At 39.0% G+C, this 26850-nt stretch overlaps 1 protein-coding gene across 1 annotated transcript in view; it reads left to right on the forward strand.

Annotated features, from left to right (window-relative positions):
* The window catches only part of RPGRIP1L (RPGRIP1 like), a 1932928-nt gene that overhangs the window by 263379 nt on the left and 1642699 nt on the right, over positions 1–26850 (forward strand). Inside the window, 1 exon segment of the mRNA XM_044082016.1 lies at positions 20656–20799. Within this exon segment, the coding sequence (XP_043937951.1) occupies positions 20656–20799 (144 nt within the window).

A 26850-nucleotide genomic window follows, 5' to 3' on the forward strand; every position in this document is an offset into this window, starting at 1 on the left:
TTTGGAGATATACATATATCCTCCCATTGTTTCTTTGTGGATTGCTTATCCATTCTCACTTCCCAATCCTTTCTAACCTCATCTGGTTGATTCTTGTAGTTATCATGCAATATTTTATATGCTCTGCTAATTATTCCTTTTTTAATGGCAGCTCTGTTCTAGATTCTATTAAAAACTTTAGCAGCGCTGGTCTTTTGTTTAGAACCCCCCCCCCCCATTTCTTTCTCTTTGCCTATACTCTTTTCTTCCCCTGATAGGGAAGGCAATCTCCAGGCTGCAGTCCAAATAAATTCTTGGTGTTTTCCCATTCTATCATCTTTCCCTATCTTATTTCCTCCCACTACATTGGTTCCTTTGCCAGTTTTCTCCAATAAATTCCAGCCCCCTTTTGCCTATTGTCTGTATCTCTAATTGCAGCCATCACTATTAGCAGAATCTTCTTTCTGCGTTCCTGTGTTGGTTTTGTTCTTAGAATACTTCTACTTTATGGATATAATTATCTGCATGATTATTGTTATTCTCCTTAAAGGCCTGCATCCAAAATACCAGTCTCTCCTTATTTCTTGAGCTTCCCCCATGTTTCATCATCATCCCTTTCCACTTTGAATTATAGTTTTCATCTTGTGCTATGTATAGAAGTTTTAATTGTGTAGCTTTGAAATACCTCTTCAAATTAGGTAATCCCAAACCACCCTGTTCTACTAGAAGAATCAGCTTATCCCACTTGACTCTTGCCATCTTCCCCTCCCAGATGGTCCTTCAGCTCTTTTTTAATTGCTATCTACAACTTAAATGTGCCTGACCTGTGTATAAGACTAAAGGGACTAAAAGCATTTTAATTGCGTGTATCTTACTATCCATATCTGTATAACAAAGTTTCAGTTTTCTCTGTTTTTGTATTATCTTTTGTTTAGTCTCTTCCCACGTATCCTTAGCTGCCACACTAGAATAATTTTTAATCCATACTCCTGAATATTTAATTTTATCATGTCCCCATAAATATGGGTATTCCTGAACCAGTTCATGCGTGGGTACATAATTTACCACTATTGCTTTTGTTTTAGCTTCATTAATTGTGTATCCTGAAAAGATCTGAAACTCTCAAAATGTTCCACAACACTGTAATGTCTTTCTGGTTTTGTCAGGTAAAAAATAATATCATCTGCAAATAAAGCTAGCTTTTCTTGACTACCATACCAGTTATATCCCTGATTTCTAAATCCTTTATTTTCTTTGCCAGTGGTTCTAAATATAATGTAAATAATAAAGGGGAAAGAGGACACCCCTGCCTGGTTCCTCTGCTCAAGCAGAAATTATCAGAGAGGACTCTATCCACTTGAATTTTCACCTCTGATCCCTCATATATTCTTCTAATCTACCTTATAATCTTTTCAGGAAATGCAAATGCTTCCATTGCCCTGCTCATAAAGTCCCAGCTTACTCTGTCAAATGCTTTCTCTACATCGAGACCCACAAACAACAATGGTATTTTCTTGCATTCTTCTTCCCTCTGGATCATCAGTGTTCTGTTAATGTTGTCAAATGTTCGTCTCCTCTCCACAAAACCACATATGATCCATATCTATCAGTTTTGGTATTAGTTTTGACATTCTTTTAGCAATTCTAGACATGAACACTTTATAGTCAAGGTTTTGTATTGAAATGGGCCTGTATGAAGCTAGATCTGATGAATACTTACCCTCTTCAGGTCTTATAACTGCCACCGCTTTCTTCCAGGATGTTGGTACTTCTCCTCCTCTCAAGATACTGTTAAACTAAACCTTTCAGATCTCTCAGTTTTTTCCTCCTAGCTTCCAAACTTCCACAGGAATGCCATCTATTCCTGGGGACTTTCCTGTAGATTGGTTATATATCACAATTTTTAACTCATTTCCTCCTATCCTGTTAGTTAATTGAGCCTCGTTTACCTCTAACCTCGACATATTTAATTCTTTCATAAACATTTCCATTTGTATCTGTTCTTGATTTTCATATTTCTCTGCTTTATAGAGACACTCACAGAATTTCCAAAATATGTCTAGTACTGCTACAGGATCTATTATCTTCTTTGTTGTAGGCTCTCTAAGTTTGGTGACGACCCTTTCTATTTTCTGTTGCCTTAGTTGTTGTGCTAAAAGTTTTTGTGCTCTAGTGTTATCAAAAAACAGTTGCTTAACAGCAGTATGTCTAAGCATGTACATATTATCAAGGTAATCCATTATTTTCTACCTAGCATTCTGCAGTTGATCCTCCTCTTGTTCTGGGAGATTCCCCCTATTCTGCAATACTTTAATCAATCCCTCTAAATAATTCTTGTTGCTTCGTAACCATAGCTCCCTTTCTTTTATTTCCACCCTACTTTTAAACTCCACCTTCATTTTATCCCACTCCCTAGCTATATTTTCAGAAAAAAATTCTATCCTCTCTAACAGCTCCTGAATAATCTCTGATACCAATTCTTTAAATTATTCTCTTTCAACAGATAGGTGGGCAAGCGCCAATGTCTCATTTTTAATTCATTACTCTGTGTTTTTATTTTAGCTATTATTGGCTCATGATCTGAAGTAGTTATTGGGTGGGTATCAAGACCTTCGATTAAATGCACATTTTCCTGAGTAATGTAATTTTGTCTAGCCTAGCCCAGTTTTTAAATCTTGGAGAAGAATATGTAAATTCACTCCAAACTCCTATTACTGAATTCACATCTTCCATGCCAATTATTGTCATACATTTCTTCAAAAATATACCCTCCTTTGTTATATTTTCCCTTCTGGGCCCCCCAAACACATATTCACTGCTACAAATCAAATTTCATTCCCCACCTATAAGTAGTATTCCTTGCTGAAAACTGATTATTTCTCCCAGAATTTTCTTAAGCTCCCTTATAGGAGTTTTAGGTGGAATAGAAATGCATGCCACTGTAATCCTCCTCCCTTGCCAGTAGCCTCTTAGCACTACAAATCTTCCATTCTTTTTTTTTTTTTTATCTTTTATTACTATTGGAGCTCTTCTTGCAATTAATATAAGTACTTCTCTTTTCCTTTGTCCCAGGTATTCCACTGAGTAACCTTCCTGAAAACCTTTCTTTATCAAATTCACATTTTCATTTATTTCTAAGTGCGTCTACTGTAAGATAACTATTTGCACTCTGTGTTTTTAATATAGTTCACTACTCTTTCTTGTTTGTATAGACCTGTGAGGCCATTTACATTTAAAGTCATTAAAGAAAGCATCATTGTATTAAGTTATTATTCCCACCTTTTATGTATAACACTTTTTTATTAAATGTTTAGTTCCATCTTTTGTGTTACAGGCATACACTGTTTGGCAGGTTGAACTTTTATACAGTTGCTGATTGTCATATGCATTTGAGCCTATGCCACATCTTATAAAACTTTTTGTTTTATTGAAAGCTGTCAAACAAAAAAAAAACATGCCCTCAATACCCCCTAAAACCTATTAACTTAAAACTAACACACACAACTATGTACACCTTCAGATATTGAAGGTTTACCCTCCTAATAGGAACAAAAGTCCCAAACTGATAGCCACACTCACACACTTGAGTTAACCTAAAAGAAAGCTCATCCATGCTAAGATGCATGGTGCAGGCTGTGGTTCTGCTAAGTGCTGATTGGATTTGTCTTGTCTTTATAGCTCTCCCCAGCTGGGAAAACCCCTGAATGTTTTCAAAGCTACATTGGGAATGCCCCCTGAATGCTTTCAGAGAACATTATCTACTTTGGGAAGTACACCTGAATGTTTTAAGAGAAGGTTATCTCCTAGTCAATTTCTCTTTTCTTTATTTCCCCACAGCCAATCACTCTCCACCAGAGTACAACCAGTTTTTCTTTATCAGATTGTCTCCATGGAGGCATGAAAACCAGGCAGTCAGTTTCTCTTTATCAGATTGTTCCATGGAAACATGAAGACCAGCTGCAGAATTGTTACTGAGTATACATGTATTTGCTAGAAAAAAGCTTCATAATAGACAATGTTCTTTTTCATTTACTTGCTCTCTCTTAAAACTTATTACTAAATCAATCTACAGTCTTTAATCCAGTCAATTCCCCATGCAAGAATGAAAAAAGGACATTATTTTTTCTTGTATCATGCTTTTTAACCAGGCTTTTTTAATACATTGCAGTGCCTACATTTCTTATAACTGAACAAGAATAGAGAGAAGGGAGAAAGAAAAGGAAAAAAAAATAACAGCAGCACCTGTTTATAATCCCCCATTACACTTAAGAATAACTGAAAAATTTTACTTTATAGCATGTAAAGAAAACCACATGCCACAAAATTGCTATTATTTTAGAAAAAAATCTTTACTTAGTTAACTTTCCACTTCCCCTCCCCAAAGCACTTTTCTGAACAGTGATGACATGAAGTAGAACATATGCTTTAGAGTCCCCCACAAGTCCAACAAATTCTGAAAAAGTCCATTAAATTCAGATGTTCTTATTCTATCATATTTCACAAATATAATTATTGCATTGTAATCCCATAGTAAGTTAGTGATTTTATTACTGTTCATCTCTGAAATCCTGTGTGTGCTTCATTTCCAGCATACTCTCAATTCTTCTAGTCAGCTGTCATGCTCCCTTCTTTACATCATTTTCCATTGAAAAATGTGAAAAGGTTTAACAGGTGCAGTCCCTCTGTGGTCTTTATTACCAGAAGAACAGGAAGCAGAATCTCCTTCTGTTTCATAGTTTACTGTTTGTTGGAGAAACTTTTGTATTTCCTCCTTAGCATGTACTTCATCATAAAATTATTTTGTCCCTCCATGGTAGAATACCTTGAAGATAGCTAGGTACAGCAGCTTGAATCTCACACCTGCATCTCGACATTTCCCTCAGTAGTGGAATAAATTTGCTCCTCTTCTGTGTGGTGTGCAATGAGTAATCATTCTCCACAAACACTCTGCTATCTCCCACTTTTAGTACTTTGTCCTTCTGCCACAGTTTTGTCAGAATCAACTCCTCCTGCTGGTAGGATTGCATATTTAGTATTAAAGTTCTAGGTTGCTTTCTTATAGCCAGGTTTGGAGCATACACATGATGTGCCCTTTCAACTAAAAACGCCTGCTGTGGAATACCAGTCCAGCTACTTATTTGTACTTTCATAAAATTAATGCAGTCTGTTCCTTCCAGCTTCTCTAGTATAGCTGAACATCTCAAGTTTTCCCTACGTGCTCTGTCCTCTAATTCTATTATTTTTTGAAATATCGCTTCCTGAGCAGTCTCCTATTCAGCCAGCCTTTTATTTCTTTTGACCTCTGATTTTTGCAGCTTTATCATCTCATCTTAATATCTATTTAAATCTTCTTTCATTTTTTTCCAGCATTTTGTTGTTTGTGTTGACATGCTCCATCAGTGTTTTCTTTATCGTAAGCAGGTCTGTATGCATTTGTCTTGTATCTTCCTGTAGGTTACTGGAAGTCATATCTGAAGGTTGCATTGCTTTTTACTGAACATTGACAGAACTTTTCCCAGTCAGTGTTTCATCCTCACTTTTTGTAGCGGATTCTTTTCCAGGTCCTCTTTCTCTCCTTATTTCTGGCATTCAGGCAGTGCAGTTACTAGCCAGTTACTGAAATTTATCCATAAACACAAGTCTACCGGCCTTTTCTGCTAAGTTTCTGTTTTCACACTGGGACAACTAGAAATAAGCTGTTACTCAATATACAGCCATTTTGGAAGTCCCTTCCCAGCAAACCTTGCCAGTCTTCACTTCTGTAAAATAATCACAGTAGAATTTTGTGATATGCAGACATTCCAAAAAGATATAGGCTATAATGTAATTCACCAAGTCCCTTCGAATAGATGACATTTAATTCCTCTTAGCTTATCCTGCTTTCTGCATCAGAGAGTAAAAGAGCCAATTCCACAGCATCAAAAAAGAAAACCGATTTTGTTTCAAGAAAACTCAAAAAATTTTTCTCTTTGATTTGTCCCCAAGGGTTTTTGGTTACCTTGAATCTAAAAGATGCTTACTTTCATATTACTATTCACCCAGAACACAGGAAAGTTTTAAGACTCTGTGCCTTGAGGTTTAATTTAGTGCTTTGTTTTTTTGGACGCCACTGCTCCAAGAATGTTTACAAACCATCTAGCCCCTGTTACAGCATTTTGCAGACCAAGACATTCATTTCTACCCTTATCTGGATATTTTCCTGATTCAGATGTCTTCTCTACAGCTCATTATTTGAGATTTACTTTTCTATCACTGACCAACCATTCCCTGACCTCTACAAGAAAGATTCTGAGAGTCCTGGGATACATGACATTCACAGTGCAAGTATGGGGTACAGCTATGTTGTCTTCTGTCATTCCCATTTCTTCTCTTGCATTTTCTGAAGAAAGAACTGTTTAGGTGGATCATTTAGAGAAGAGCAAACACAGACATTCCTTTTCTTATTCTCCCTTCTCTGCAAAAGATCTCTACAGATGCATCAGACATGGCCCGGGAAACTGTTTGAGAGGGTATAGCGACTTTCATCAAAACAGGATGGAAGAGAGCATATCAACACCAAATAAATAAAATCATCTATTCTTTCTATCCATCACCTTTCATCCCCAACTATTCTGTAAGTTTTGACAGGCAATACCACTTTCATGTGGTACATCAACAAGTTGGAGGATGTGAAGTCATACCACCTGTGCCAATTGGCAGTGATTGCTTGAAACATTGCAATTAATCACAATCTTTTCCTCCAAGTAGTTTACATTTCCTCAGAACAGAACATATTAGCAGACTGCCTGAGGAGATCCAAGGAGACCCTCACAAATAAATGTTCAACAGAGGTCTTATTTCAGATTTACCGCCAGTGAGGTACCCCAGAGATAGATCTTTTTGCCTTTGTTCTAATAAGTCATTCCCCATATTTCTGTTTCAGGATTCCTTACAAGGAAGCCTTGGAGAAATGCATGCCTTCTTCTTCCCATGGAAAGGAAAATTCCTGTATGCCTCTCCTCTCATCCAAAAGGTCCTTCTGAAGATTCAGAAGGACAATCTCAATTTTATTTTTGGCCAAGACAATATTAGTTCTCCATTCTCTTCGACTTAGTCAAGGGCAATCACCACATATTACCTAACGGGATGGACTTGCTCCCACAGCAGAAAGTCTCTCTAATTCATCCAAATCTGAAGACTTTCATTCTTACAGTTTGGATGACAGGCTTTTAATTCCTTTTAGGTAGCTTTATTCAGAGGACATGCTACAGGTAATAAAGGAGTCTACAAGGCTTGCAACTAGGTAATCGTGTATTTCAAAATGGAAAATATTTTCTTTTTGATGCCAGAAAAGAGGGCTGGATCCCTGTCAAGTCAAAATGCTTAACATCCTCAAATAATTTTGTAAGCTGTTCAATTCTGGCTTGGTTTATACTTGTATTAATATACATTTGTCAGCCATTTCAGCTTTTCTACCAATGGATCCACTTATATCTTGTCATTTTGAGGTGAAATAGTTCTTAAAAGGTGACCTACATATCAGCCCATCTCCTTCAAGAAAACCCATTTATCTTCCATATGACCTGAATTATGTTCTTGAGAAATTAACTTTAGCAACTTGAAGCTGCTTCTTTTGCATCCTTAATATTTTGTACATGGAAAAAAGTTCTTGTAGGCAAAAAGGGTTTCTGAGTTGCAAGAGATAATGTCTAGTCCACATTTTCTGTTTGTTTTTTTTTTCACAAGAACATGGTGTCCCTTAGAACTGATCCATCCCCTGTACCCAAGGTGGTCATTGAAATGTCTCCAAATCAAATATGTTCATCTTCCTGCATTTTTTCTAACCCTCAAAATAAGGGAGAAAAGATCATTCCTTTACTAGATTTACACAGACACCTAAGATTTTATATAGACTGAACTAAAGCAACTCAACAATTTAGGCAATTGTTTATTTCTTTTGAGGGGGAAAACCAAGGTTTCTCATTATCCAAACATACCATATCCAGATGAGTTCCCTTGTCATTTCCATTTGTTATTCTTACCATGGAAAACTCCTCCAAGATCACATTACTGCTCATTTTATATACACCATGTTTTTTCCAGGTGCAATTTTCAAAAAGCTTGACTTCAAATCTGTCTTGGGGGCAGCTACCTGGTCTTCATTTTACACCTTTACCAAACTTTACTTGATTGCTGACTTTTCTAGAGTCAGAATGGCATTTGCCAGAACCATCCTTCAGGGTTACTGGACACCAGTTCTCTGTATCTCTTAGACTTCACAGTCTACCTAACAACTTTGTGAATCATCCCATCTGCATTACTGCAACTTTGGTCAAAAGGTGAACATGGTACAGTTAAATAAGAACTTACCTTAACAATAAATGTTCATATAGGTCACTGCTGCTGTGTATGCACCCTCCCGCTTATCCCCCTTCTTTTTTATCTTTTCCTTTTTGGCTGAGGTGGAATCCTCTTTTGCTTATCTTTCCCTGACTAGTTGTACCTGAGTCTGGCCTCTTTTTAAGTCCGTCTTATTGTGTGGCTGGAGCAAGAAAGCTCTAAGGACTTTCTTTCTTGTGCATTCTATAAGTACTAGCATGTTCTCTTTGTACCTAGGTCTAAGGTCAGGCTTATGGCACATGAAGGACGACCTAAGCTTTGGTATACTGGCATGATGTATGGCATCCTTAGCAGGACACATCTTATCTGTCAGCATTACTGCAACAGTGATCTATTCAAACCTCTGTGTTATGGTAAGTTTTTCACAAGTGTACTTTCTATTAAATATTGGAATACCTTGAGCCTGAAGGCTTTGGGTGGCAAATTCAAAATCAGATACCTTAAAAACAAAAGCAAGTGCATTAGTACTTTGAACACCATGTTATTCAGCGCATATAAAAATCTGCAAACTGACTTTATAGCTTTAAGGTGATTTGATTTTTAAAGAACAAAAATCATGTTCCATTTTTAACACATTTATTGAATTATCACATAAGACATAGACAAGCATACATTTATATAAAAGAAAACAAGACTTGTTAACATGTTCACCGTTACAAACGTTATACATCACATAGTTTATTGTATACAATTATCATTAATCCAACATTGCATAAAATCGTTCAGTTCCTGCCTTTGCTTAAACCTCATTCCTCCTCCAAAACATTATTTTGCGTGTAATGTTTCCATAATTTCCATTTTTTTCTATGTAATTTGCCCCTACCCTTTTCTAAGGATCCCACTTCAAGTACTTTTATCTCTGTTAGAATATTCATTATTTCAAATACAGCTGGTTAAGACTATGATGTCCATTTTCTAGTAATTGCTTTTTGGCAGCCACCAGAAATTAAGTTAACAAGATCTTACTATGTTTAGCCAGTTCAGATCCTGTATCCCAGCTCAAAAAATAATTCCCTTAGTTACGCCCATTTACTCACCCAGAGTACACTGTCAGTAATTTTTGAAATCTACCAGCTTATTACACTCCCAAAACGTATGTTCCCAGTAACCTTTCTTCCCCATCACACCACCAACCTTTGCCACATGCTTGAGGAAAAATTCTTTGGAGTCTGCCTGGGGTATAAAAATACCTTTGCAAGTTCTTCAAAGCAAAAATCATAAATCGTCTAGACTTTGTTGCATATTTGGGAGTCATACATACGTCCTCCCATTTTTTCCTTGCAAACTGTTTATTTAATCAATTCGTATAGTTATTCTGCAATATTTTATATACCTTACTAATCATCCCTTCTTTAACAGCAACTTCTGTTCGAGATTTAACTAACAGCTCTACCAGAGCAGGTCTTTCAGTTAGGATTACCCAATCCCTTTCTCTTTGGCTGTACTCCATCCGTGCTAGAGAAAGCAATCGCTAGCCTATAGTCCAAATGTCTTCTTGACATCTTCCCATTGTGTTTCCTTTCCTCTCTCTAGTTATTTGCTGCCAATATTTTGGCTCCTTTGTCCTGGTTCCAGCCTCTCTTACCTATTCTGTGTATCCCTAATTGCAGTCATCCCTATCAGCAGAATCTCCTTTCACCATTCTTGTGTTGGCATTGTTCTTAGAATACTTTTTGCTACTTTATGAATATAATATTCAGTATGACTGTTCTTCTTAAGGATCTGCATACAAAATCCCACACTTTCCTTATTTCTTGAATCTCTCCTTTCATCATCATCCCTTTCCACTTTGAATTATAGCTTTCTGTTTGTGTTATGTACATTTACCTTAACTGTGTAGCTCTAAAAATATTTCTTCAAATCAGATAATCCTAAATCACCTTGTTCTATTGGAAGGATCAACGTATCCGTCATGAACTTTGCCTTCATCCCCTCCCATATAGAATTTTTCATCTCTTAGTGTCCACAACTTCTCCTCTGGTTGATAAAAAAAAATATGCCTGACCTGTGTATAAGACTGAAGTATTTGTTATCCATATCCATAAACACTAGCTTCCAGTTTCTCTGTTTTTGTATTATCTTTTGTTTGTCTCTTCCCATATATCCTTAGCTGCCTTAACAGAATCCCCTTAACCCGTACTCTTAAATACTTCATTTTATGGTGCCCTCATAAATGTGGTTATTGCTAAACCAATTCATGTATGGTTACATAGTTTACAGCCATAGCCTTTGTATTGTCTTCAATAATTTTATATCCCAAAAAACTTTAAACTGTCTCAGAATGTTCCACAACACACTGAGATATCCTGTTCTGGTTCTGTCAGGTACAAAATAATATCATCTGCAGATAAAGCCTTCTTTTCTTGATTACCATATTAATTATATCCTTGAATTTCTGAGTCCCTTATTAAAAAATTATTTTCCATATTTAACAAATATGAACAACATAAAAATGAAGCATTAATAAGGTAGTATAGGTGTAAAGTTCATAATTACTAGTGTTTCAATTACTGGCATGTGTGTGCGTGTGTACGCATGCATGTGTGTGTGTGTGTGTGTGTGTGTGCATGCATGTTCGCGTGTAAGTATATGTATGTATGTGTAAATATAAGTATGCATTAAGTATATACACACACGATGCACATATATGGCTCTGCTGTGGGTGATCAAAGTAATTTAATGTTTAATTGAAAATGCTGATGAACATATAAAATACCAAAAACAAAAAATATCAAATGAAATATTATTGATAAAGGAAAACTATTTTATTTCTCTCTCTGTATTAACACTAAAAGCCTCTATAAGACTAGCCTGAAATTCATCTGAGTGGAGAAAGTGTTACAGGAATGTTGTTATGAAGGTAAGGTGTAGGGGTTAGGTTTGAGGGAGGGGACAGTATTAGGATTAGGGTCAACACCCATTACTAAAGAGGGCAGAGGTTGGACTTGCAAACAGCACTATATCCTAACCTAACCATGAGCATAACCCTAAAATACACAAACTCACACACAAACATACAACACATATCCTTTACTCATCCCCAGCACTAACCCGAACTCTCATATACACACACAGAAGCACCATCACTCCTCCAACCCCAGTTACCTTTCTTGAAATTGCACTCCATTAATATTTCCACCACTCTGCTCTGCATACCATCAACATTAGACCTTACCCCCGTGCATTTGTTAAATAAAAGGCTTTTGACAAAACATGGGGTACTCTATATAAATGTGTATGCATGTTTATATATATATATATATATATATATATATATATATATATATATACACACACACACACACATATATATATATATATATATATATATATATATATGTGTGTGTGTATGTATGGGAACACTTTATAATCCCGAAATTCTGAAATACCGAATTTCAGGATCCTGAGATTAAAATCCTGATGTACGGAGATTTTGAAGTAGCGCTTCTGGTGTTGCACTGCATTAAGGGATAGCTGGAAGTTCAGGTAAGTATTTATGTTTGATTTTTGGTTAGGGGCTTTAGTGTCTGTCAGTGTGTTTGGTTACTGTGATCTGTGTGTGCGAGGGGAATGTAGCTTGTATGGTGGTGTTTTTGTGTGTTTGTCTGTGTAGTGTGACCGTGGAGTTAGTATATTTTTAAGTAGGGGGTGTGTGCAGGGGTGCTTGCCCCCCTGTTTGTATGTAGTGTAGGTTTGAGTGTTTGTGTGTTAGGGGAAGCTGTGTGTATGTGTATGTGTTGTATGGTTAGTGTAGTGTTTGCGATTTTAAAATTCACGTTTCTGGGGTTTCGAGATTGTCAGGTTTCAGCTTTATGATCTTGAAATTCGATATTTCAGGATTTTGAGATTATGAAGTGAATATATATATATAGACATAGTATTTTTAAAAAAAGTTTGCTATGATGTGAAAATTGTTGTCTATATTTTTTTATAGTGTAAGAAATCCAAGCAAACAAAGGACATGCACGGCATAAAACCAAGTGATTTATTTAATAAGAAACATGTAAGCGCTTTTGCATAGTACTCCTATGCTTTATCAGACATAAAATTCTGTCACAAGCCTAAACATTTTAAATACTGTTAAACCAATCACTGCTAGCAACCTTTTTACAATAAAAAACTGTCTGCAATATATATCTTATTTATTATATCTGAACTCTATTATATAAGTTGTGGTTGGAACATACTAAAATGTACTTATTTTGCTAAAGTGTTAGGTTACTTTAAAATCACTTGGTTTCCACTAATTATTTAATTGGAGGGGAAAAGGTTGCTAGCAGTGATTGGTATAACAGTATTTAAAATGTTTAGGCCTGTGATAGAATTTTATGTCTGATGAAGCATAGGAGTACTACTCAAAAGCGCTTACATGTTTCTTATTAAATAAATTGTTTGGATTTATGCCGTCTGTGTCCTTTGCCTGCTTGGATTTCTTGCATTATATTTCTGGAGCCTGGTCTGGACTTTATATGGTGCAGTGGTTTTGTTTAGATTTCTTGCATTATATTTTTGCAGCCTGGTCTGGACTTTATATGGTGCAGTGGTTTTGTTTAGATTTCTTTCATTATATTTTTGGAGCCTGGTCTGGACTTTATCTGGTGCACTGGTTTTGTTTAGATTTCTTGCATTATATTTTTGGAGCCTGGTCTGGACTTTATCTGGTGCAGTGGTTTTATTTGGATTTCTTGCCTTCCATTTTTGGAGCTTGGACTGGGCTTTATCTGGTGCAGTGGTTTTGTTTGGATTTCTTGCATTATATTTTTGGAGCCTGGTCTGGACTTTATCTGGTGCAGTGGTTCTGTTTGGATTTCTTGCATTATATTTTTGGAGCTTGGTCTGGACTTTATCTGGTGCAGTGGTTTTGTTTGGATTTCTTGCATTATATTTTTGCAGCCTGGTCTGGACTTTATCTGGTGCACTGGTTTTGTTTAGATTTCTTGCATTATATTTTTGGAGCCTGGTCTGGACTTTATCTGGTGCACTGGTTTTGTTTAGATTTCTTGCATTATATTTTTGGAGCCTGGTCTGGACTTTATCTGGTGCAGTGGTTTTGTTTGGATTTCTTGCATTATATTTTTGCAGCCTGGTCTGGACTTTATCTGGTGCAGTGGTTTTGTTTAGATTTCTTGCATTATATTTTTGCAGCCTGGTCTGGACTTTATATGGTGCAGTGGTTTTGTTTAGATTTCTTTCATTATATTTTTGGAGCCTGGTCTGGACTTTATCTGGTGCAGTGGTTTTGTTTGGATTTCTTGCATTATATTTTTGCAGCCTGGTCTGGACTTTATCTGGTGCAGTGGTTTTGTTTAGATTTCTTGCATTATATTTTTGGAGCCTGGTCTGGACTTTATCTGGTGCACTGGTTTTGTTTGGATTTCTTGCATTATATGTTTGGAACCTGGTCTGGACTTTATCTGATGCAGTGGTTTTGTTTGGATGTCTTGCATTATAGTTTTGGAGCCTGGTCTGGGCTTTATGTGGTACAGTAGTTTCGTTTGGATTTCTTGCATTATATTTTTGGAGCCTGTCTGGACTTTATCGGGTGCAGTGGTTTTGTTTGGATTTCTTGCATTATATTTTTGGAACCTGGTCTGGACTTTATCAGGTGCAGTGGTTTTGTTTGGATTTCTTGCATTATGTGTTTGGAACCTGGTCTGGACTTTATCAGGTGCAGTGGTTTTGTTTAGATTTCTTGCATTATATTTTTGGAGCCTGGTCTGGACTTTATCTCATGCAATGGTTCTGTTTGGATTTCTTGCATTATATTTTGGAGCCTTGTCTGGACTTTATCTGGTGTAGTAGTTTTGTTTGGATTTCTTGCATTATATTTTTGGAGCCTGGTCTGGACTTTATCTGGTGCAGTGGTTTTATTTGGATTTCTTGCCTTCCATTTTTGGAGCTTGGACTGGACTTTATCTGGTGCAGTGGTTTTGTTTGGATTTCTTGCATTATATTTTTGGAGCCTTGTCTGGACTTTATCTGGTGTAGTGGTTCTGTTTGGATTTCTTGCATTATATTTTTGGAGCTTGGTCTGGACTTTATCTGGTGCAGTGGTTTTGTTTGGATTTCTTGCATTATATTTTTGAAGCCTGGTCTGGACTTTATCTGGTGCAGTGGTTTTGTTTTTGCCTATTTTTTTTATAGTTTAAAGACTTTCTTTCTAAAATTGTCTATTTACCTATCTACTGTAATCTGATTTTATTTTACTCATTTTGCAGCTTTTCTCCCTGAGCCTCCACTGAAAACGGATTTCTGACCCAGTGAACTTTCACAGTAAATAAATGTAAATAAATAATAAATAAATCTATAAATGTGTGTATGTGTGTATATATATATATATATATATATATATATAGAGAGAGAGAGAGAGAGGGAGAGATGCTTATGTTATATACATGTTTATGTATAAATAGGTTTGTATTGCTTCATTTATGACCATACATATCACTAAAAAAGTGTTCCATGGAAATCATGCAAAGCCTTTTCTTTTCTTTCTTTTATTTTTGGATGGGCCAGGGCCCTTTATTTTGCACTTTCGCATCCCCTATAGTTGACAAAAAACTGTCTTGGTAATCAATGTTTTAAAGGGCTCCTGTATAAATACATTATACCTGTTAAATGCATATGGTTCAGTGAAAAACGTGTGATGTAAACGTACAGTACTAATATGATGTTCATCGTGTTTCACTGTTGCAGTCATAACTGTAGGGTGCTCCTGCCGGCAGGCAGCCCGAGGTCGGCCAGAATCCCAAAGTCTGGGTCCGGCGTCGGCTGTACAAGCCAGTACCCTGACGTCAGTACGCTCTGGTACATAGCCCTCAGCCGACGCCATCTTCTCCAGTCTTTCTTGCCATGTGGTGGAAAGCAGCTCGCAAGTCGTTGGTTGGCGATTTTTGAACAGCATTTTTGGTTGTTGTCGGTCCGAAGTTCTTACTTCTCTTCTCAAAGCTAAGTACCCCGTTGGGGAATATTTTTCTTGTTCCTCCGATGTCAGAAAAAGTTAATAATTGTATTACGTGTGGGAAACAAATACCTCATAAAGATTTCCACTCTTACTGTCTACCTTGCTTAGGCCCTGACCACGACGTTTCTTGTTGTCGGTTCTGTGCCAGGTTTAATTCTCGTACTATCAAACGCAGGTACGACTGGGCTCTGAATTACTTTGGCAGACGCTTCAATTATAGAATGTCATCGGATGCTACCGGAATTCAAAAGAAGCGCAAAGACAAGGACAGGCCTCCGAGGTCCAAACAGGACTCGTTGCAGCTGGAGCCAGCGTCCGGTTCGGCTGTCATCAGTGAGGCGCTTTTGCAGCCCCTGTCGTCCGCCACTTCTGAACCGATGGCCGATACGGACTCCCATGGGGAGCCATCAAGGCCTTCTATTTTATCTGCTGCAGGACCTTCGGACGTCGCTCCCTCAGATGGGTCCGGAACCGCTGTGCAGGTACCGGCTTCTGAGGGGGTATTCAGGCCTACTCACATCACTATTTCAAAGGCAAAGGCAAAGACAAAGACTCCTGTTAAGTCCAAAGCTCCTGCTCATGCTACTTCTGAATCTACTCCCCGGACACAGAAGCAATTGTTAAGGATGGCTGAAGATTTGCTTACTATGATTAGGGGTTCTCACCCCCCCCCCTGAGAAAAGGCCTTGACAGGATGTTCCTATGGATTCCTCTGACCAGGCTTCTATATCTTCTGTCTCTTCCTCTGATCAGGAATATTCTTTTCCTCCTTATGAGGATTCGGATGCTGAGGACTCCTTGCCCTCTGCCTCTCCGCCTGAAGATTTTTCTTTTGGGGAAACCTTACATGAGATGAGGGAACATTTTCATTGGGAAGGTCAGGATTATTCTGCTTCCAAGAAGAGGCTTAGAGAATTCCTTCTTCTTCCTCAACATAGGCCTTTGGCTATCCCTCCTGTTCTTGACATTGTGGATGATGCTTTTTCCAAGGCTAATTTGAATCCTGACTCCATGCCTCCTGCTCCCTCTAAGCCTGATAGGTTTTATAGGGTTCCTGAGTCTCATTTGTTCTTGTTTAAGAATCCTTCTGCAGATCCTTAAACTATATCTCAGGGCTCTAAGGCTGCTAAAGTTGCTACTTCTAAGAATCCTATTCCCTCTGAGAAGGATTCTCGTGCCTTAGACAGGTGGGGTAAAAAGGTATATACTTCTGCTACCCTCTCTGTTAGGGCTTTAAATTGCCAGTTTCATATGTTTAAGTATCAGCAATTTCTTTTGTCTGTTTTAAAGCAAAAGCTTGTCTCCCTTCCTGCATGTGCAGAAGATAAGGAACTACAGGATGTATTTCATGCAACTGAACAACTGAACAAACATAGCTTGCATTGTGGTTTTGATGCTTTGGATGCTTCTTGCAGGGCCGCAGCCTCTGGTACTGTTATCAGGAGACATGCTTGGCTTCGTGAGCAAAGTTTACCTGAACAGGTTAAGGCTAAATTATTAGATGCCCCTGTTCAGCATGATGTTCTTTTTGGATCTAAGGCTGAGGAGGTTATTAAAAAGATGGAAGAAAAGGCAAAATCTATGCAAACTGTGAAAGATTTCTTGCAAGTTCAGCCTCCTAGATTTTCCAGGAATTGGCCCTCCAAAAATTGGTCCTTTCCCACGTCTGACAGGCATCAAAGGGGAAGATATAGACGCTCCAGAGGTCGTGGCCAAGCTCAGACCTCTTACTGATCGAGACAATGGACTGCTTCTTCACCTAGAAGGGGAGAAGACAGATCCCAATCTCAAAGGAAGCAAACTCAATGACTCTCTCGGTTGGGCTACAGGACCTCTTTACCTGGATGCCTCTCTCGGAGGAAAACTTTCTCTTTTTTACAGAAATTGGACTCATATTACCCAGGACAAATGGGTATTGGACGTGATTTTAAAAGGCTACAAATTCCACTTTCATACCTTGCCAAGGGCTTTCGGTTGGCCAGATCTGCCAAAACATCAATGGTCAGAGGCCTTAAATCAAGTGGATGCTCTTCTGGCCATGAGAGCCATAGAGCCTGTTCCACTCTCAGAGATGGGAAAAGGTTTTTATTCAAGACTGTTTCTGGTTCCAAGAAAGCAAAGCTCATGGAGACCTATTCTGGACCTTTCTGTGCTAAACACCTTTTTGGAAATTCCAGAATTCAAGATGCTTACTCTGCAGCAGCTGATTCCAATGCTCTCTCAGGACGCCTGGATGGTGACATTGGATCTAAAGGAAGCTTATTTACACATTCCCATCAGGCAGGAACGCAGGAAATTCCTCAGGTTCAAGGCAGGTTCGAGACACTTTCAATTCTCTGTACTGCCCTTTGGTTTATCTACTGCCCAGAGTCTTTACCAGGTGCCTGGCACCAGTAGTGGCTTATTGCAGACTCCAGGGGATTCAGATTTACCCCTATTTGGATGATTGCCTTATTCAGGCAGACAGCAAGGATCTTTTACTTCAACATCTGGATTTTGTTCAATGTCTTCTCCTCCTACTGGGATTTTCAGTGAACACAAAAAGTCACATTTGATCCCTTCTCAACAAATGGTATTTCTGGGAGCCCTCTTAAATACAACCTTACAAAGGGCCTTCCTCACTACAGAAAAACAAATACAGCTGGCTTCAATTTTCAAGACTTTGGCAACTTTACCTCAGCTCACTGCAAGGAAATTCCTGCAGGCACTGGGCTACATGGCTTCCTGCATTCTGTTGATTCCAAATGCAAGGCTTCATATGAGAAAGCTTCAATGGTATCTGAAAAGTGTATGGTCGCAGCATTACCACGATCTGGACACTCTGATTCCTCTGATCCCCTGCCTCCAGAAGGAGTTCCTTTGGTGGTCCAGGGTGTGTGCGTTAAACGAAGGAAAGCCTTTCCGTCTTCCTCAACCTTCTCAAATCATAACCACGGACACCTCGGATTATGCTTGGGGAGCACATTTTCTAGGCAATTGCCAGCAGGGAACCTGGACAAAGGATCATCTTCACTGGCACATCAATCTGAAGGAAATGTTGGCAGTTCAAAATGCTCTTCTAGCCTTCAAGAACCTTTTGCATCCAGGACCTCTTTTGATTTGCACAGACAACACCACAGTCATGTGGTACATAAACAAGCAGGGGGGTTCTCATTCGTACCCCCTTTGCAGACTAGCTATGGCTTTATGGGACACAGCTCTAAATCTGAATCTACATCTCCAGGCCCAATTCATACCAGGAGAACAGAATCTCTTAGCAGACAGCCTGAGCAGGAACATTTTAGATCCTCACGAATGGATGCTAGACACCAACTTATTCAACAAGATTACTGCAGTTTGGGGATGCCCCCAGATAGATCTGTTTGCATCCCATCTCAATCATCAGCTGCCTCTCTTTTGCACCAGGTCATTCCACAAAACAGCTTGGAAAGTGGATGCCCTGTCCTTCAGCTGGAGAAACCTTTCGGGATATGCCTTTCCTCCTCTTCCTCTTCTTCCTCGGATTTTACTAAAGATAAAATAGGACAAGCCCAAGTTCCTCATCTTGATTGCTCCAAATTGGCCTCGACAGTTTTGGTATCCAACTTTAAAGCACCTGTTCTTGGAACCTCCTTGGATTCTCCCTCTGAACCCTTCTCTTCTGTCCCAGCATCAGGGTCAGTTGCTACATTCCAATCTCAAGACCCTTTGTCTGGCAGCTTGGCTCTTCAAAGGAATTTGATCTCTTCTAGTCTTCCCAAACAAGTTTTGGATGTTCTTTTGGAAGCTAGACGACCTAGCACTAGGAAATCCTATGCCTCTAAATGGAAGAGATTTTGCATTTGGATGCAGGACCGAGGTTTGGACCCTCTGGTACCTGATCTCTCTTCTATTTTGCTTTACCTTTTGGACCTTTTGTCTAATGGACTTTCCTTTTCTTCCATTAAGATTCATGCTTCTGCTATTTCTGCTCATTTCAATACTGATCCCCCTGTTTTTTCTCATCCTTTGGTGAGACAATTCTTGAGCGGGGCTAAGAATTTAAGGCCTCCCAGAACCCCTCCTGTTCCTGCTTGGGATCTTAATTATGTTTTAGAAAAACTTACTTTGCCTCCTTTTGAGCCTGCTGCATCTTCAGATATTAAGTTTTTATCTTGGAAGACAGTTCTTTTGTTAGCTTTGACTTCTGCCAGAAGGGTCTCAGAGTTGCAAGCTCTCATGGCTGTGGAACCATACCTTATTTTCCACAAGGACAGAGTATCCTTGAGGACCAATCCTACTTTCATGCCTAAGGTGATTTCGAAAGTGGCTTTGAATCAAACAATTCACCTTCCTACCTTCTTTCCTAATCCTCAGAATAAAGGGGAAAGGATTTTGCATTCCTTGGACGTGCACAGACGGTTACGATTTTATTTGGACAAGACTAAAGAGTTCAGAAAATCTAACCAATTGTTTGTTTCTTTTGCCTCCAGTTCTCTTGGAAAGGCTATTTCCGGTCTTCTTGCTGCCCCTTCTTCTGTCTAAACCTCCCCCCTTTTTTCACTGCTTTGGGATTCCACCCTACAGTTATGACTGCAACAGTGAAACACGATGAACATAGTACAGTTGTGTACACCTACCATAAATGTAGATGTTCGAGTGTCTTCACTGTTGCAGTTGGTGTTTCCCTCCCTCCTATCCCCTCTTTTTCTCTTTTTTGTGGTGTATTTGTGTTTCCTAGTGGGATTCATTTATGATTTATTAGGGACTTCTGACATCTAGGGCAAGAAAGGGTGGAGAAGATGGCGTCGGCTGAGGGCTATGTACCAGAGCGTACTGACATCAGGGTACTGGCTTGTACAGCCGACGCCGGACCCAGACTTTGGGATTCTGGCCGCCCTCGGGCTGCCTGCCGGCAGGAGCACCCTACAGTTATGACTGCAACAGTGAAGACACTCGAACATCTACATTTATGGTAGGTGTACACAACTGTACTTTCTTTTACCTTGAACAGTCAGCGGAGATGTTAAATGGGTGTGTTATGCAAGTGAGAGTTATTTTTGAATTTGTGTTAAGAAGTAGTGAGTTTGTGTGACAGAAAAATCTGAATGCTGTTACAATGTTGCATTGCACTATGAGTGTTCCAGCAAGGTGCAGGTTTTACTTCATGGCTGTGTTGTGCAACCACCGTAGCAATATGGTGCTAATACAGTTGCTGTATAGCCACTGTAACTGCATAATAGTAATGTTTATGTATATGTTGCAGTGAGACAGAGCCAGAAGAAGCTGCACAACACTGATGCTGATGTTTAATTATTATGTATTAGTATTGCCACTGACTGCAGTACCAATGTGGCTTGTTGTATATGTTGCAGTGAGAATGTGATTGAATCTCAGAAGAGGCAAATGGAGGAATTGGAGCATACTTCAGAGGTTCTTAGGAGTCTGATTGTCCAGAAAGAGAAAGAATATGAGCAGTCACTTCTGCAGTTACGAGATCAACAGGCAACAGGGCAGAGGTAAGCTTGATATGTTTCATGTTTTTACATTTTGTGCATCATGGTGCCTGTTAATAAATTGTAATAGCATCCTACACAGAAACAGCAGCATCTTCAAATCATCCATATTTTTAAGCATTACTCTAAAACTGGGTGCCAAATGTATATTAGAGTGGTCTGATTCAGATCTATTTAAAAATAAAATGAGTAATGCAGGAGTAAAACTGTGTATTACTTGACACGTTTTAGTAACAAGTCATATTTTCACAAAACTCAAGGAGGTTGCACTCGGTAGGGTCTGAATCACTGTTTAAATGTCAGGTAGTACATTTAATAATTTTTTTTACAAATGCCTCAGATGTTTGCTGTATAAATAAACATAGGCTACATGTCTAAAACTGTTTGCTAAAGCCTTTGAGCATGTGTAGTGAATAAATGTGAGATTTGTTTGGAAGTTCAGTTCAGTGTTTTACTTAGGAATCATTATAGCTGAATTTATCTTTCTGCAGATGGAATACAGTAGTAAATGTGAGTGACTTCTCAAAATGCTGCTTCAGCGTACTGTTCATACAATGTGGCATAGTGAGGTTTCTATATTTATCTTTGAAATAAACATAACTTTACCAATTTTTTTCCTGTCAGAGCAGCTAATTGAAGTAGAAGATTGACATCACTGGGGTGTTTTTTGATAGCTATAGGCCAAATTAAATAAATTGTCCCATAGTCTTTAAGTGCAATCCCTTTTGTTAGTCAACTGAACTTTAAAGTCGATGTCTTACCATCTTAAAAACCTGTTTAACTATTAGGCATAATCATTGGTAGAAATCATTAGCTGCAGAATGTGTATCATGATTTAGAATTCATGTCAGTCAATAGGAATCGACCTGCTATATTCTCCATCTTGTACAGGAAAATTTGATGAGTTGCCTATACAACAGAAGCCTGTGAAAATAACTTCTATAAATTCCAGTCCTAGAGTAAAATATGGATTGTGATGTGCAATAGAACATTGTAACCACAGTGTAATTTTGTTTTTAACATGCATTATGTATGTCACTAAGTCATTATCTTGTCCTTGTCAGTACCGATTGTACATTAATAAAATGGGTGCATTAAACTTTAACAAATAATATTTACTTGGCCAGGGATAGCTGCAGACACTTGCCCTTCTAGATTTTGTGACATGGCAGCATCTTAACTGTAGAGATAACTGCAGACATCCTGACATTTTTTTAATGTTGAAGTTAGAATGAAATAAATAGTATTTAAAATAAGAAATTATTTACTTTTTATTTTATTTTTTTTTATGTTTTGCAGTTGTGTAATGTTTTTGTAGGCATAACTGATGATGTGCTTTTGTTCCTTGAATTTTTAGTTTTAGGTTTCATTTTTATTTATTGTTTCTTTCTCTTTCTGTTTGAATTGAGGTGATGGCATATAATACATAGTAAATTTGTTTAATATGAAGAGATGTCATATTGATAATTAAACGCATAGTTATTTATGATAAATGTGTTCTTTTAAGGTCAATGTTCTGTCCAAAATACGGCTGTTTAACAACTGATTTGGTGAATTTCAACCGTAGCTTTATATGTTTTACGATTTTTAAAACTATATATGTTTTATGTAATTAATTTTTAAACAGCATATAATTGTGTGTGTATAAGTTGTGTATGTTGTTGTTCATTACAATGCTTTAGGCAGCATTTAGAATTGTGGGCATGGGATTTTTAGTTGAAGTTTTGTGATTGGTCCAACATTAATTGTTGTGATTATTTAAATTGTCAGATTTTATGGCCCAACTACTCTGAAGAAGCCAAATTGTTGGCGAAAGCGCTAAGTCGTTGGTTGTTTTTGTATCTGGAAGAATAAAAGTCGGAGTGTGATTCTCACTAGTTGTTGGGACTTCATTACTTTATGCTCCTAGTGTGACCCTTTTTGGGTTGTTTATGTTGATAACTGATGATGTGAGGCTGTCCTATCTCACCTTCATTCTTAACTGGTTGGGTTCAGAACCGATCCACAGTTCCAACTCTGCCTTATACAAAAGCTCGGGATCTTCCACTAGCTTGTGGCTGAAACCCTATCCCATCATGCACTAGGAAAGGTCCCCAGATCTTGTTTGCCACTAAACAAGATCGGGTGATTCCTACTCGCTCTGACTAAATGGAATTTTCTTATTTCCTTATTTTGTCATTTTTTTATATTTTGTGTAGTTTATTATTATTGTTATACTCTAGCTAACGTTGTTAAGCAGTTTTTACAGTGTTCACTGCTGTTCTTTTTGCTGTTGGCTGTCGTTTCGTCTCATGGACTTTTTTTCCTTACCCTATCCTGGCTTAAAACTTATTTTTCTTTAGCCAGTTTTTAGTTAGAGGGCTTACTTCCTTTAGATTTATAGGCAAGCTCGTTTAAATTAGAGAGCTGAGTTTTTTTCCTAGATTCTTTTTCCTTTATTAAGAAATAAGGCGAGCTCATTTAAATTAGAGGACTGCTTTTGCCTCTTTAAATAAGAGGGCCTTTTTTCCTTTATAGTTGGTGAGTTCCTAAAAAAAAAAAAAACAGATTCTTAAATACTTTCTGGTTCTTCTTACAACTCCCATCTTTGCCTCTCTTGAACCTACCCTGCTTCCCCCACAATTTTTCCCAAATTCAACTCCATGCTACAGTTACAATCCTGCTTATCTGCCAGTCCTTCCTTTCCCTTAAACTAATACTTTGTTGAAACACACTTTGATTTAATTACAGCATTCAGCCTTCTTGGGTAGGAGTCTGTCAGCATGACACATCTTGACTTGGCAATATTTACCCACTCTTCCTTGCAAAAGCACTCCAAATCTGTCAGATTGCGAGGGCATCTCTTGTGCACAGCCCTCTTCAGGTCATCCCACAGATTTTTTATTGGATTTAGGTCTGGGCTCTGGCTGGGCCATTACAAAACTTTAATTTTCTTCTGGTGAAGCTATTCTTTTGTTGATTTGGATGTATGCTTGGAGTCATTGTCATGTTGAAAGGTGAAATTCCTCTTCATCTTTAGCTTTCTAGCAGATGCCTGAAGGTTTTGGGCCAAAAATGACTGGTATTTGGAACTGTTCATAATTCCCTCAAACAACAAAGTATTAGTTTAAGGGAGAGCACACTTATGCAACCAGCTTATTGTATGTTTTTTTTATTTTTTATATTTTTTCTCCTAACAGATTTGTTTATTTTTCAATTGAATTGTACAGATTATAGGTCATATTAAAGGTGGGAAAAGTTTTGAAATGGTTTATTGTGGTCTCATTTTTTATATCACAAAATCCTGGTATTTTAACAGGGTGTGTGTACACTTTTTATATCCACTGTAGATACTTTATAGTTTTTCCTGTTATTGTTGATTACTGTGATGTCTAAGGAGTCTAAGGATGTTAAACCCTTGAGGTTTAAAAAATGCATGAAATCCAGCCAAAAAATGTCAGTTACAGATGGACATACACTTTGCTTGTACTGTCTCGGAGCAGTACACCTTCAGGAGTCTTGTGCCATATGCCACTCCTTTAGTCATAGGGTACTATTAGAGAGAAAGAATAAATTGATTTTGAGAGGCTTATTGAAGATCCCTTTTTCAGAAGCTATCGAAGAAGGTCAGGGTCCTTCAAAGGCAGGCCATTCCCCCGATAATTCAGGGAAAAGGTCATCTTCCTCAAGGGCTCATTTGGAGCCATCAAGAAAGTTGCAAAAAGTTTCTTCTGCGGACCTGAACGCTGTCTGCCACGAGAAGCCTCCTACCCCGGCTCCTTTAGTTTTGGAGCCGTTGGGTTTTCATGTATAAAGCCAGTCCCTGGAATTTGAAAAGGTATCTCCAACCTTAAGCTCTCCCTTACTACAGGTTTCTAGATCTCCTACTCCCTCCACTAGATCCTCCAGAAGTCTCTCTGATAATGATGATGATGATGATGTGGGTTGCATGGTGCGGAGGCTATTGTGGACACCAGTGCTTGCCAGATTGTTGTCGGATCCAAGCCAGAGTGCGTTGGAAACGATCAAGCCTACCCTTTCACCATTGATTCCTCCTCCGATCTGATCCTGGACTTTGGAGCCAGAATGTCTAGAACTGGTCATAGTGGAACCGTTGGAGCCCAGGCTTATCCCAGGATCTTCAGGCCTGACTACTGCTTCGATGTCCTCTGTTCCATCTGAGCTTGAGGAGTCTAGGGGCCAATGCTGTCTGGTCGGGTCTGGGGAGGTGAGTCGGGTCAGACAGTTGTCGGATCCAAACTTGCCTCTCAGGGCTTCGGTGCAGGTGAACTCGGCTCCTACATCTGCTTTGGAGCCAAGCCCCTTGTTCTGGTTCTTTGGAGTCGGAAGTTTCCTTGGATCAGGGGCAGGGGGGATTTCATGGTGATTAGGAGAGTGCTGTCTCCACAGACCGGTCCAGACATTCTTCCCCCAAAGGCATTGGTGTCTGTCTTGGCACCATTACATCCACAGAAATGTGGAGACCCTAGGCCTCAGGATGCCCCATTGGGTTAACCCCTCTCTTCCAAAACCTCTCCAGAATACCCTTCTGAAGAGGTCCGTTGTAAGAGACTTTGCAAGAGGAAGCACTTAGACTCCCCAGAGGAGTCAGTCACATCTGATACAGACCTTGATGAGTCAGAAGTGTCCCCACGGTCGCTCTCTGAGGATGTTGCCTTCGCAGACATCCTGGAAATACTTAAACAGAGAGGCAGCTGGAAGCCCATCCACCCTTCTCAGGAGGAGTCTGTATACCGGTAAGCCTTTGGGTCTCGCTCTTCTGCCACTTTGGTGTCTCTGCCTTTTGACGAACTGATGGACCTAGTTTGTCGAAAGACATGGGAGCCTGTTCCCCAGAGGCCAAACAAATTCATAACATCCCCTACAGATAAGAATTTTCTTACAAAGGGTGTCCCAGTAGATGCTATGGTGGTAGCAGTGGCCACCAGAAAGGAACTTGCACAGACATTCTCTTCTGTCTATCTGCCGAACAAGGAGTCTCGTACGATGGACAGATATGGAAAGTGCACCTTTTCTTCAGTGACCTTTGCACTGAGATTACTGAATTATCCCACCCATTTTACCAGACTTAAGAGAGACCTCCTGAAGGAGCTAGGAGATGCTCTCCAAGGTTTAGTAGCTGAAGGGGTATCACAGAAGGATTCCTCCCAGCTCTCCACCATAAATTCCATGGTCAACTCCTCCATGAGACTCATTTGTTGTGCAGTGGATGGAGTGAGTAGGGCAGTGGGTTCAGGAATTTCCCTAAGGAGACATTCCTGGATGCGCTTGTGTGACTTTCTGAAACCCTTTAAATCTTCTTTTGTTAATGCCCCTTTCAATGGCTCATCCTTGTTCAGGCCAAAAGTCAAAGACACACTAACTAGTTGTCATCAAGAAGGAAAAAGTCTCTCTGTCATAGGAGCCCTTTTTTCCCTATCTTCTAGACCTTATCCAAAAGGTCAAAAGGGAGGAAAAATGTGGTTCCAAAAATCCCAGAGAGCTTTTCAGGACAGACATGGTAATTCTTCCTCCAGGGGCACAAGGGCAGAGGGGGAACCAGTAATGGAAGATGCACAGCAGAAGGGGTCTGCAAAATCAGGGAGACAGGGCATCTTTCCTTAGTAAGCCCTTTCAGTGCTCCTGAAAGGAGGCCTGCCTGTCTGTCTCTGGAGGCAGTCAGGGGAGTCGCTTATCTTTGTACCCAGAAGCCTGGCTAAAAATAACAATAGACAACTGGGTACAAAGCATATTATCCAGAGGTTACTCCATATCCTATTCTTTCCCCATTCCAAACATAAAAAAAATCCCGGACGTTCCACCCAGTCGAAGGGAACAGGTGACTCTAGAAATACAAACATTGCTGGAAAAAAGTCATCCAGACAGTCCCCACAGACCAAATAGGATCTGGAACTTACCCAATGTTCTTTAGTTACAAAGAAAACAAGGGACTTGAGACTCATCCTGGATCTCAGCAAAGTAAACAAGTCAGTGAAAAAGTCAAAGTACCGGATGGTAACACTGCAGTCAGTCAATACTCCCTTTTCTGGGACAAGATGATTGGATGTGCTCTGT

Source organism: Protopterus annectens, chromosome 8.part1 (assembly GCF_019279795.1).
Source record: "Protopterus annectens isolate FY-2018-M chromosome 8.part1, PAN1.0, whole genome shotgun sequence".
Classification (NCBI taxonomy): Eukaryota; Metazoa; Chordata; order Ceratodontiformes; family Protopteridae; genus Protopterus; species Protopterus annectens.